The following is a 14,084-nucleotide window of genomic DNA, read 5'->3' on the forward strand; positions in this document are numbered from 1 at the left end:
AAACTACTAAGCTCCAGAATTATGCTGGGCATTTTCATTTTCACTCCACCCCTGAGAGGTTATCTGGGGACTTTACAGGTGGTTCACTCTTCCCTGCCAGGGTTCTGAACCAGGTGAGAAGTAGGCAAGCTGTCCAAATATTATATTCATTATTAATGCATGACTAATGGCTGAGGATAAGACCCCAGCAGGCTGACTAACTAGTTTCTTAGTTACTATCAAGTACATGACTCTCAGTAATAGGAATGTCTTCCCTTTGTCTAGAAGACAGAAATCCACATGCAGGCGCTGAGGGAGCCTCATTCTCCCGGATGCTCTCACGGGGACTCCTTCCTTGCCTCTTCCACTTCTTGTAGCTCCAGCCATTCCTTGGGAATGGCTCTGTCACTACAGTATCTTATGTCTCCACCCAGCCTTCTCTGTGTGTCTATGTCTTTTCCATATCTGTTCTTAGAATGTCTTTTCTCACTGGGCTATCAGCTCAATAATATAATCCAAATGTGACATCTCAAGCTCCCTAACAGTGTTGGCAAAACCCCCCTTTTAAATAACATCACATTCACTATTACCAGGGCTCAGGAAGTGGACATGCTTTTCCTATTCAACCCATTACAGTAGCCAAATCTCAGAACTGGATATGTCCTTAATGAAAAAAGGAAGTGGACCTACTTGATCCTTAGGGGAAAGGCTTTTTCCTAGATATTGGGTCTCAAGGGTGGGGGTGAGGAAGTGATATCCCCAGAGGCTATTTAGCAATGACCAGGAAGATGTGTTTGGTTGTCACACGTGGGACTGTGATTGAAAACTAGCCAAGGATGTGAAGCTTTCTCCCTGTAATATACAGGGCAGCCCCTCCTCCCACCAAACAAGGAACCAACAGCCTAAAGGATTAATGGTGTCAGCACTATGAAATCTTACCCAAATCCAAGGCAAAGCCCAGTGCTTGCTGAAGATAAGCTAAGCCTGAGAGAGAAGGGAAAATTGAGGTGAACTTGCCTCATCCTGAGAGTGGGGATGGGAGGGTTGGAGGAGGAGGCCAGAGTTGCACTCACTCTTCTCTGTCCACATGGAAGGGAATGCCAGGCATGGGGAAAGGGGATCCTCTCTAGCAACCATTTGCCTCTAGACTATTGTTTAGCTGATGAATATAATAAGCCTCAGAGGAATTAAGTAGTGTGTCCATATCTGCCTAACTGCCATGTCCTTATATGCAGCCATAGAGTCTGCACTGGGGCTAGGTCTGAATTATAAAGTCTTTCCAACAGATTATCAAGAACATCTTTATACCAGGAACTCATCTGGTTTCTATAAAAGTAGGCCATAGTCAATCATGGAGATGCAAGCCTAGAATCCAAGCACTTTGGAGGTTGGGGGAGATGCTGAGAAGTGAACACAAGGTGTGGTGGCAATCAGAAAGCCCATCACGGGTTCCATGATAGAGACAAGAGTCTGTCTTGGGGAGGAGAGGGGCTAGCTATGGCTGCAAGCAGAGCCTGCAGCTTCCCTAGAGTGTACACCAGCCAAGGAGAGTACTTCTCCTCCATAAGAAGTCAAATAGAACAACCAGGGTGTATGTACTGGACAGAGGCATATTGGAGGATAGGTTTTAGTTGGAGAAAGACCTGCATGAACAAGGAGAGATGTCTTAGATTGATGTATCCAGTCAGACTCTTTGGGATGTGAAGTTAAGACAGAATGAGTGGTACTCGGGATTCCTTGAAGATGATACCTGTGAAGGGTAAAGAGCAGGAGATGGGTAGAGGTAGAGTCTTGGGCCCCAATCCCAGTTCTGATTCTTTATAAAAAAACAGAGGAGGAAGGAAGGAGACTTGGACAGGAGGAGTTCCAAATGTACTGTAGCTCTGGGTCTCAGGCAAGGCACGGGAACATCAGACTGGAGACAACCGATCAGAGTGCTGGCAGTCATGTCAGCTCTTACATCTCTATGATGCCCACTGGCTGTGAGCCACCCCGGAACAACAGGGCTTCAACATGACACTGAAGCTGATTCTATAGTGGCTTCTATGTCACTAAGCTTCTCCTAGAGAATCCTCCCTGCCATCTGAGCTGCTACCACCTCTGAGCTCTTCCAGAGGGCTCAGAGATGGTCAATGTCAATAATAAGGCAGTAATAAGAACTTTAGCCCAAACAGAAGTAAAAGTAGTATCAGGGCTGGGGACATAGCTTAGCTGGTAGAGTGCTTGCCTAGCATGCACAAAGCCCTGGGTTCCAGTCCCAACACCGTAGGTGTAGTGGCGCACATCTGTAGTACCAGCATTGTATGTAGGGGTAAAGATGAGTGTATGGGGCAGGGGGTTATCAGGAAGAGCAAAAGTTCAAGGTCATTCTTGGTGACACAGCAAGTCTGAGGCTAGCCTGTGCTACATGAAGCCCCATCTCAAAAACAAGTAAAATAAGAAAACAAATGGCAACAACAGGGTAGATTGGCCACAACACTGTTACAGGGACACATGGAGACACAGGTTGGATCTGGAAGAGAAAGTCCCAACAGGAGGAATGGAGGGGCCCATTCCTGAGCCTTGGCCTCATTATGGCCCAGGAGCAGTGGCCCTAGCCCCTCTTCTCTCTCACCCTTTAGTATCTGTGAGGGCACATGTGCTGCTGTACTCGCTGAGCCCTTGGGGGACACTCAGTGCTTCCCCTCTCAACGCTTTACTTTCTCTAGTCTTGAGGATCACGTGACCCAAACTATCACCTCATGACATCACCACATCTGTCTAGGTCCTCATCTTTCTGAGCTCCCCCCAACAATGCATGGGCCAGCATCTGATGATCGACATAGTAGGAAATGGCTAGAGCATCCTCAGGCTCAGAAGCCAAGTCCCCAGCTGACTTTCCAAGAGGACTCAGCTCCATTCCGCGCTCTGTTGTTCCCCACAGAGGCAAACCCTAAAGAGCAGTTTGGTGGCCTTCGACCTCTCTCCATTTGTCTCATCTTCTCTCAAATCCAGCACATTTTGGGCACCTTTGGTGGTCCCAACAATGGCAATACCTTCTATCTAGACATATTAAAAGATGCCAATTTTAATGGGGAAAAAAGCCTGTGCTGGCCACTGTCTGTGGGTACCTCCATTCGTGTTTCCACACAGTCCTCTGTTAATGGCTGGAACATTTTCTTATACTCAGGGCCCAAGAATTAGAGCTAGAAGATCATCAGAGCAGACTGGAGCAGAAACTTCGACAGAAAATGCTCAAGGATGGTGAGTATGCAGTACATTTGGGGCCCCTGCTGAAGACACACATACCTCACAATTGAGCAAGTCATGCTACAGATAGGAGTGAAGAACTCATCCCACCTTAAACAGCCCTCAGCCTGAGACCCAGAGGTGGACACCTCCCCTCTCAAGTTCAAAGTCTCTCTGTAGCTAAGGCTGTCCCTAAACTGCAGCCCTCCTCATCCTCCCAGGTACTGAGGTTACAACTGTGCAACACCATACCCAGCTCAGACTCTTTCTTTTTTTAAAAAAATTACATTTTTGCTTATTTATTCATGGGGGTAGGGAACATGCATGCTATAGCACGTATGTGGAATTTAGAGATAGTTTGTGGGAGTCATTTCTCTCCCTCCACTATGTGGGTCCTAGGAATTGAATCCAAGCCATTAGGGTTAATAGCAAGAACCTTTATCTGCCCAGCCATTTCTTTCTTTTATTTTTATTTTATTTTATTTTATTTTTTCAAGACAAGGTTTCTCTGTATAGCCCTGGCTATCCTGGAACTTACTCTGTAGACCAGGCTGGCCTCAAACTCAGAAATCCTCCTGCCTCTGCCTCCCAAGTGCTGGGATTAAAGGCATGCACCACCACTGCCTGGCTTTGCCCAGCCATTTCTAAGAAACCCTAAAAGGCCATACCATATATACATAATATATATATATATATATATATTAAGGAAGGTATACAAGCCAGCCATGGTGGTGCATGACTGTAATCCCAACAGCAAAGAACAAGAGAGACCTTGCCTAGAACATGATGGAAGGTGAGAGCCAACTCCTGCAAGTTGTCCTTAGACCTCCACATGCATGTCATAGTGGTACATGCTTATAATCCCAGTTCATTGAAGGGAGAGGCAGGAGAATGAAGAGTTCACGACCAGTCTTAGCTATCTGCCAGCTAAGACTGGCAGATAGTTTGAGGCCAGCTCGGGATACAGGAGATTGTGCACACACATGCACATGCACACATACACACATACACAGAATGTTTAAAACAAAACAAAAGGTACAATTCATCATCGAATACAAATGACAGAAGTGTTGCTCTCATTGGCATAGGAGCCCCTGATGGCAGCTTGCTTTGCTGTGGCTCTGATGTGCTTAGGAAAACAGTTCAGTTTCTTCCTTGGAAGGGAGGGAGGTTGGGGCTTGACAGGGTATGGCTACATTAAGTTCTCTTTCTCTCAAGCGCCTGCTCCCTACACACGTGCAAGCGTGTCCACACAAATTCTCAAGGTGACATCTGAGCCGACTCCTGCACAAAGCACCCACTTTTCTCTGTGGCTTTGAAGATAGCTCCTTGGGGTTGAATTCACTTCCTTGTAACTGTAGGACACAAGCCCAGAACCATTGTGAGCTCCTATGCTGAGAGCTCCCTTGACCCCAATCTTTCCCGAGCATTGATTTTTTTTCCTTATTCTTCTTTTCTTTAGAGAACCAGAAAGATGAGGATGATCTAAAGGAGGAGCAAGAAATATTTGAGGAGATGATGCAGGTGATTGAGCAAAGAAACAAGCTCGTGGATTCCCTAGAGGAACAGCGGCTCAAAGAAAGAACCCAAGACCAACACTTTGAAAACTTTGTTCTCTCCAGAGGCTGTCAGCTCAGCAGGGCTTGAGGTGCCTCGCCCCACTGAAGCCAGAGAGCCAAGAACACCACACTCTCCCACCCAGGCACTGAATTTAGAGCTTAAAAAATAATAAAAAATAATAATGTCTCTCATATGAGCTGCATAGGGTAGTTCACATCTGTAATCTCTGCTGAGAAAAGCTGAGGCAGGAGGAGTGCTATGAATTCCAGGATCACCTGAGTTATATAAAGAGACCCTATCTCAAAAAACAAACAAACATCCCCTTTAGGCCTTATATCTGCTGTAGATTCCCAAGATTTTTTTCCAAAGACTGTAATGGAAGCGTGAGAAAGGCCCTTGAGCTTGTCGGTGCTGAGAGCCAGTCCTGAGAGCGGAGGTGTACTAGGCAGGCGACCAGCGTTGTCTTCTTCCGGAAAGTCGTTTTCTTTGTTCATTGAGTTACATGTTTTAAGACTTCTAAGAAATGCCTTTTCATTAATACGACCGTATTTGTCTTTTTTGCATGGCTGACCAGTTTCCAAATGTCAGGGCGCAGCAGCAGCAGTTTAAAGATTAGCTTAATATTTAAATTGTGTTTCTAGAGAAAGCAGAGAAACCCTGAGATTACTGATTAAATAAAGCCAATAACTCATATAGCAGGTGTTAATTCAATCCAGGGTGAATTTAATTTACCAGGTATATTTATAAGCCTTAATATAATATACATAAGCAATGAAGGTTGAACAAAACATTTGAGCCTTAATTTAATTTATTTTTTTTTGAAAAAGAAAAAAAAGGAAATAAAACTTAAAATTCATGCCAGCAGGATTCATTCTTGGTTTTCACCAAATCCGCTGCCTCGGAGAAGCCTGTTGTTCCCACAGTGCTCTGTTTCCAACCCTGGCCCACCATAAATACCTTTAGGGAATGAATGGCCTTGAAGTGCTTTCTGAGTGAGGAGATGGTGGCAGAAGGGAAGCTTTCACTTGCTGATAAAACATCTACTAGAAACAAAGCAAGCATGGCACCAGGGGAAGGGTGAGCCATGCTCACCTGTGCTCATCTTAAGTGTGCACAATCCCAGGGAGACAAGGAAAAGCTACTTCTTATTTCCAGTGTAGGCAGTGGTAGCCCCATTTATAATTTATCTAACTCCAGATTAAATCGTGTATGTATGTGTGTGTGTGTGTGTGTGAGAGAGAGAGAGAGAGAGAGAGACAGACAGACAGACAGACAGACAGACAGACGGACACACGGACAGACAGACAGACAGACAGAGACAGAGATGGAAATTTAAAATGTGCAGAACACAGTTGTGGACGGCTTGAGCATGCACATGTTGGGCTTCCTTGAGTATTTGGACAGTGCACACAGGGATGAAAGACAGCAAGATTTAGAGTGATGATATATGTTGTTGTAAACTATTTGACTGTTCTCCTTTTATGGAATCCTTAGAAGAGTTAAGCCACTAGTGATGAGACTAGAGGATTCTTAAATGTGTATCTGGCCACTCGTTTCCATGACTGTTTAAATATTTCATCAGCCAAAGGTGCTTTGTAGCTGTTGGCTGTAAATGGTGACTGGATTTTTTTTTCTCAAGCTAGTTTGACCTATTAACCACCTTCATCTGAAATGCTGTCTGTATGGTCAACCTAGCTGGGGATAAGCCAGATCTAGAGGCATATAGATCTTGTCTGATGCCAGTTACCCAGTGTTTTGAGGAGGAGTTAGGTACAACCATCTATGGGACAATAAGGCCCATGGCTGCCTTTATTCTTTCTTTTTTCCCTTTTTATTTTTATTTTCTAGAATGAGTCTTCTAGTGCCTTCGATTCTACTTTGAGGACAGTGGTGGCTTTTTCTTATCTATCTACTTACCTACAAAACCTGGCACTTCTGGCAAGTTATTTTTATGTTTGTGTTTAGTGGCCATGGGTCATGTGATTTCCCGTCATTCTGAGTCTCCTAAGTTATCATTGGAAGAGGACCTTTCAAAACAAAGATATGACCATGGAAGCAACATTATGCCTCAATACTTGAGGCAATGATTTGCAAAGTAATAAACATATATAGAGATCATTAAAATAATATTTTTTGGCTGGTGGCACATACCTTCGATCCCAGCACTGTGGAGGCAGAGGCAGGTGGATCTCTTTGAGTCTTAAGGACAGCCTAATTTACATAATGAGTTCCGTGTCAGCCAGAGTTACATAGACAGACCTTGTCTCAAAAACTTTTTTTTTCCAGCCCCTAGTCATGAGAAGAATACTGGATGCACAGGGATGAATCATTGTAAAAAGATGTACACAGTTTCCACTCTCCCAGTTAGATGAAAGTGTGCTGCCTGATAGCTATGTGTATTTAACGGAGGATGTCAAGGTGGCCAGAAGAGGGTGAGTTTTGGTCCTGTTGTTGGGTTATTACACTGTGGCTGCTGAGCTACTTAAAAGGACTTGCCTCTCTACAATAGAGAATGTTCTAGGCCCTCAAAAGGTACAGGGCACATCTTGAAGACATTTGTTTTTATTTTTTTGTTTGTTGTGTTGTGGTGTGTGTGTGTGTGTGCGTGTGTGTGTGTGTGTACGTGTGTGTGAGCATACTCATGTGCAGCAAAGCAGGATTGTGAAAGAATTCTGTGGTACAGAAGAGTTCTAGGGTAGAGAGTCAAGAAGAACTGACATCATGCTCCAGCCTTGGGTCATTATTTCACAGACTCCCATAGCCTCAAAGTGAAGCCACATGGGTGGTTGTTGTTGTTGCTGTTGTTGCTGTTTTTTGATAGTCACAAGCTCAGAATTTTACCCAAGCTGCATCAAGTCTTGTTCTTAAGTGTGTCTCCCCAACTGTCCACCTATTGATCTACTTATTCACCATTCTCTGAGTGCCGGTGGGGTGCTGAGTGCAGAAAAGAGGCTTGCTGCCTTCTCCATCTCCAAAGAGACACGAGTCAGGAAACCACTGCCATCCCCATGGAAAAGCATAAAGAAATAAATGTTTGTTTGTTTTAAAATATCTCATCTACTCTCCTCAGTATAAGGACTTCTCTTCCCAACTACTGTAGTCTGGAAATAGAAATAAATTCGTGTTACTAAAGCTGTGAAAAATTCTGTCAGGTTGTGGCGTTTTCTTTAGACTTCCTTGTTGGCAGCATAGGGCTGCTTGGAATCAATCGATGCTGAGCTGCAGCATGTTAATTACCACTGAGAAAGGAAGTGGCAGGGGGTGCCAGCCCTGATGAGCTGCGATGCAGTTGATATTTTCCACATTTGGGGGTGGGGGGCAAATTACAATTTGGTAATGTCTCTCTTCCCAAGCATCAAACTGATAGACTTCTCCTTACAAACTGAAAATGGCAGCATGCCCCACCCAGACGGCTGATCAGAGAAACCACTTCAGCAGGGCAGAGGTGGCAGGGGCCAGCTGGCTCTACCCCATCGCTCCACCGCTCAGATGGAGAGATTGTCGGGTGGTTGAGTGAGGGGCAGATGCATGTGGGGACTGATTGTTCTCAGAAGTTTCACGTGGGGCAGAGTCTCCTGTTTCACCTGCTCTTGATCGTCTCACCTCAATGCTGACACGCTTGTAAAGGATTAATCTGATGCGACAATTGGTTGATGGAAATGTGTTATATGTGCTTGGCTCTAAATACTGAAATGAACCCTCAGATAAATGGTTTTGTGTCTCAGGAATCAAAACATATTCAAGTGGGCTTGCCAGGCCCCTCTGAGGGCAGCGTTCATTTCATCTCTTTCTTCTCGGTGAAAGAGCCTGGACAAAGCCCTGATTTCATTTGGGAGTCTGGGAATTAGCATGGGACTTCTCATTACACTAGGCACCTGGAGGGATTTACCTGCTGGGCCCCTGGTCGGATTCCAGTGGGAGAAGTGGGGGGAGCTCAGCTCAGGTGTGTTCTCACAACAAAGAAAGCTATTTTTAATGCTATTGTAGGGGAAGGGTGAGGCCATCCTTACCTAGCCTGCCTGGTCCTCTCATCTTCTTGCCCAGGGAAGGCTGGTTTTGAATTTCCCTTATTCACCAGGGACACACCCTTCTGCACCAGAGCTGGCTGCTTCCTTCCACTCAGTCTTTGAGGATCTAGTTTGTTTTGCCTCGGATTCTTCACCTCAGCACTTGTAAATGTATAGAATATCAGTTATACTGCACCTGAAAGGCCACAGCAGGAAGCTGACTTTTCAAACTGACCGTTTCCACTCAACCCCCTGCATCGTGGGAAAGCTTTGTCAGATCCACCGTTTGAAAGAATCTGTCTTTCTCCTTGGCTGTCAATGGCAAATGCACACAGTCATCAGCGCACTGACCTGTAAGGTGAGGAGGCAGACAGTCACCTTGGAGGAGCTTAGCTGGCGTTGTTTGGGATTCTTCCGGGACTCAGCTGCCTTCTCAATGGTCCTGACTCACAGACAGATCGTGCCTTTCTATATTTGTTAGTTACAAATCGTGAACCAGCATCCTGAGTCTTCAGGGGTAGGCTAGGTAGTTGGCCTCACTCCCTCTCCCAGCTCATTTTTGCATAAGAGGGAGGAGGAAGAGAAGGAGGAGAAAGAGGAGGAATAAGAGAGAGAGAAAGAGAGAGAGAGAGAGAGAGAGAGAGAAAGAGAGAGAGAGAGAGAGAGATTGCCCACCTGTTGGGTGCTATAAGCTCTACCTATGTTTTATCCTGTCCACTCCTGGAAAATGCAGTGCTTAAGGTAAACATTGACTGAATTTTCAGAGGAAGAGCCTGAGACACAAAGAGGCTCAGGAGTTCATCTGTCATTGTTCAGGTCTAAACAGCTGTGGCCTCAGGAGTCTGGGGCCTAGACCTCCAGGCTGCACAACCCTACTGTGCACCCCATCCTGCCTCCCACCTCTTGTTACCTGCGTTTTCCTTGGTTTGGGTGGGAATCCATCATCAGCCCTCACAAACAACACACTAGCACACATTCTGTCAAGGTAAATCTGGGAACACAGCGAGCTGCCACTGGATGGAACCCAGTATTTTGTGCTTCCATCAGCCCAGCGTGCTCGCTCCTTAGGATACTACATAAATCAGGAACTCACTTAAAATATGATGCCATATTTATTGTTGTTTTGTTTGTTTGTAACTAAACTGTGCAGCTCTCTAGAGTGACCTTGGTAGAGGACAATGTCAAGTCACTATGTCCCTCCCTTAGGCTAGGGATATGACTTGTTTATCTCTCATGCTGATAGAGCTATGAACCCAGGTTAGGATGCAGGTGTCCTGGACGCATACCCTAGCCCTAACCTGGCATGGTAGCCCATACCTATGGTCCCAATACCTGGGAAGTGGAAACAAGAGGATCAGGAGCTCAGCGTAAGTCTCGGCCATAAGATGAATTGCAAGCCAGCTTGGATACATAAGACTTTGTCTCTAAAACATCTGTGTGGAACAAGAGGGGTGCTGAATGCATGGCTCAGTGGGCAAGAGTGCTTGTAGTGCAAGCATGAAGACCTGGATTCATATTCCCAGCACCCATGTAGAAGCCATGCATGGCTACACTTGTGGGACAGAGAGCTGGCCTAGTCAAAAGGGCAAATTTCACATTCAGTGACAAATCCTGTCTCAAGGAAATGAGACTGACAGTGTTAGAGGAAGACACAGTGGCATCCCTGAGTGAATGCATAGCTGCACGCCCTTCCCCCACCCTGCAAGCAATACAATGATATTTACATACATTCTAAAGAAAGGATCATATCCTGGAGCTAAGGAGTACTGAGGGATGGGAAAGCAGAGGAACTGAGAGGGGGTTTGGGGTTTGGGGGATGAGGAGAGGTGGCTCTTGCAGGCTTTTAAGGAACTATGTAGGGGGCCAAGACATTCTAGGAGGAAGGGAGGATAGTAGGCATTGGAGAAGGCCTCGTGGTCCTGTGTGACACAGGAGCCAACAACCTAATGCTGAGCAGTGGTGACACATGACTTCAGTTCCTTCTCCATCACAGAAGAATAGACAGTATGTCCACAGTAATTTGATGTATGCACAGATATATATGTGTAGCTCTGGCACTTATGTGAGTATAAACAAGAACTTAGTAAAATAATTTTGAAACAATGCAACTTTATATACTCAAAAAGTATATCCATTCTAAGCACAGCTCCCAAGGGAGAGACCACTAAGTTAGGACTTTGAATTCCAGCTCAGTGATACTGCATGCTCCAGAATCGTCCTTCCTATCTCCATCTGTGACACAGGGCTGGTCCCCCCACCTGCCTCCCTCAAGGGTTCCTGAAGTATATAGTCATCAGTTTTTAAAAGGGAACGGCAGAGCCAGAGAGAGAGTTCAGAGGTTAAAGATACTTGCTACTTCTGCAGAGAGGGTCTGGGTTTGATTCTCAGCTCCCCTATGGTGGCTCACAACCATATGTAACTCCTGTTCTAGGGAATCTAATGGCCTCTTCTGGCCTCCATAGGTACCTGGTATAAACGTGGTATACAGACATATATGAACAAAAACACTCAAATACATAAAATATAAAGAAATCTCGAATAAAAAAAAAACAGTTTAAAAAATGAGAATGACAAGCATTTAACTTCGTAATTGGATTCAGAGTCTCAGTCCCAACAGCAGAGCCAGGAATGGGCCCAGAGAGTCTCGGGTCAAAAGGGACAGTTTTCTGTAGGTGAGATATAGGCAAATGCCAGGTCGGGTGGTACACTCCTTCTAGAACTGTCCCCTGAATAATGGTTTGTGTATGAACTGCTCTGGGGTCGTCTCTCTGGCCTGGTCTCTGAGGATCACCTATCCAGCCCCTTCCTTGCCTGACAGCCAGCAGTGCTTTGAGCCCACCCATCAGGGTTTTCGCCAAAAGCCACCTGCACATTTAGTTCCACCTCACACTCTCCCAGCATTCTTTCATGAGAGGAAATGTCCCTGCCCTCAGTGGCTTTAGTATCTCTCCAGCAAACCCTAGTGCAGGCACTCTTCTCCCCCCCCCCCCGCCTGCTCCCACCCCCCCGCTGGCCATACAAGTTTGGAAGGAACCAGTTACTATCATAGCAGAGAAATCCTGGTTCCAAGTCACACTGACCTGAGAAGGGGCAGAGGGGAAGGGTAGAAGATAGGCCACAGTGTGAGAACAAAAAAGACAGATTCCATGGCCTGTGACAGACCACATGCCACCAATATCACAATATCCCCCAGGCTCCGTGCTTACCTCACTGGCCTGACAGTGACCCATACCTGTTTGTTTCTTGTCCTTAAAAGCTTGGTGCCTGTGCTTGAATCCCAGCACTAGGAAGGTAGAGACAGGTAAGTTCCTGGGATTCTCTGGCCAGTCAGCCTAGCCAAATTGACAACTCCAGACCGATGAGAGCCACTCTCAAAAATAAAATGAGATTTGTCCTCTGGCATTGTCCTCTGGCTTCCACACTCCAATGCACACGTGCATGTGAACTGTGGTAAGATTTTTCTTCCAGGGGAGACGTAAACATCTACCCACTCAAGGATAGACCAAAGTATAATTCCACCAAAGTTCACCTGGGAAACTACTGAGTTCATTGGGCTTCTTTAGAGAGCAGGCATAGAGGAGATTCAAAGCAGCTACACTGTAAAGTCTGTGCCAGGATGGACGATGGCTTCCCATAGCTACATAGAGAAGCCCCTTCCCATTACCCTTTCCTAGCCTATACACTGTAGCACTTCCCCAGACCCAGAGGCTGTGAGCCACTAGGCAAAACTGGAAACAAATGGCTGAGAAGAGTGGCTGGGCTATTAGGTGAGAGTCCCATGACAGCCCCGACCCCGCCTAGGAGGGAAAGTCAACAGTCTACAGGCACAGTCATGATGGGTTCTTGGAAGGACCTGATCTGAAGATGCCAACTGTTTTACTTGGAAGACCATGTTCTACAACACATACACTTTTGCAATTACACATGCATAAACAAGTATACATGAATGCACACACACACATGCATGCACACACACACACACACATGCATGCACGCACACACACACATGCATGCATGCACGCACACACACATGCACACACACATGCACACACACGCATGCACACACACATACTCACACACATGCACACACACATACACATGCACACACACATACACGCATGTACACACACACACATGCATACACACACTGAGATAGACACACCCGTGTAGCTGCTGCTGCTGTTCTTAGGCTGTTCTCTGGTCGTCTACTGGATGACTTTTGTCTTAGCTACTGATTTTAGAAATTTGCTTCTGTAGCTGAAAGTGAGCTATTGGACTCAGGGGGAAAATTCCCTCTGTCTGCCTGCAGTTCATTGTTTTGTAAGACTCCTGAAGGATAGCTAAGTGTACTGTCTGTTTCAAGAAACTGGAGGTTGTCTCTCCAAAGCTCATCTGCGTAACCCTCAAAGAAGTCCTACCTATGGCAGGGTATGGTGCTTTTTTTTTTAATAAATATTTATTTATTTATTTATTTATTTATTTGTTTTTCAAAAGGAAGAAAACCAAAGTAATTTTGTTCATATATGCACATGATTATGTATAAGATGTTCAATGTGTTTCTATATACTAGCAGAAAAAAAAAACAACAACAAAAAAAAATTAAATAGTTGTGACTGCTTCAAAACCCACCAGGGATGCAAAAATAAATATAATTAAAATTATAGTAGAAAATGAATGATATTTTCTTGGTATATTTGGCAAATATACCAAGTTTATACCATTTCAGAAGAGGCACTATTACTAAGATAATTCCCCACAAATTTATAGGGATGCTACACAAAATCAGTCAGAATCCTAGCTGACTTTTCTTTGTGAAAATCAGCAGCTTATAAGATGACAGAACACTCAAAGGTCATAGGAGAAAACAATTGTGAGAAAGTGGGATACTTGGATTGCCTGCTTTCAAAGTTTGCCATACAGGTGTAACAATCAACAAGTGGGGCCGTCATCAGGATATACAAAGGAGGAGCTATGCACAAGGAGATCCAGGAACACAGTTAACTGATTTTTTTTTTTGATGTAACAAGGAAAGGATCTTTTATGGTAAAATGTCCTATAGATATCTGTTAAATCCATCTGTTTCATAACTTCCGTTAGTCTCACTGTGTCCTTGTTTAGTTTCTGTTTCCATGATCTGTCCATTGCAGAGAGTGAGGTATTGAAATCTCCCACTACTATTGTGTGCTATGTAATGTGTGCTTTGAGCTTTAGTAAAGTTTCTTTATGAATGTAGGTGCCCTTACATTTGGAGCATAGAGGTTCAGAATTGAGAGTTCATCTTGGTAGCTCATACCTTTGATGAATATGAAG

The 14,084-nt window shown here is 45.0% G+C and overlaps 1 protein-coding gene across 6 annotated transcripts in view; it reads left to right on the forward strand.

Moving 5' to 3' along the window:
- Mical2 (microtubule associated monooxygenase, calponin and LIM domain containing 2) overlaps positions 1-4,960 on the forward strand; it is a 199,742-nt gene extending 194,782 nt beyond the window's left edge. For all 6 annotated transcript variants that reach the window (XM_031387896.1, XM_031387900.1, XM_031387897.1 and 3 more), the window contains 2 exons: positions 3,149-3,222; positions 4,670-4,960. In XM_031387896.1, coding sequence (XP_031243756.1) covers positions 3,149-3,222; positions 4,670-4,854 — 259 coding nt within the window. In that variant the 3' untranslated portion in view covers positions 4,855-4,960. The remainder of the gene's footprint in view (positions 1-3,148; positions 3,223-4,669) is intronic.
- Positions 4,961-14,084: the final 9,124 nt, after the last annotated feature.

The sequence above is a fragment of the Mastomys coucha genome, unplaced genomic scaffold (assembly GCF_008632895.1).
Source record: "Mastomys coucha isolate ucsf_1 unplaced genomic scaffold, UCSF_Mcou_1 pScaffold21, whole genome shotgun sequence".
In the NCBI taxonomy this organism is placed as follows: Eukaryota; Metazoa; Chordata; class Mammalia; order Rodentia; family Muridae; genus Mastomys; species Mastomys coucha.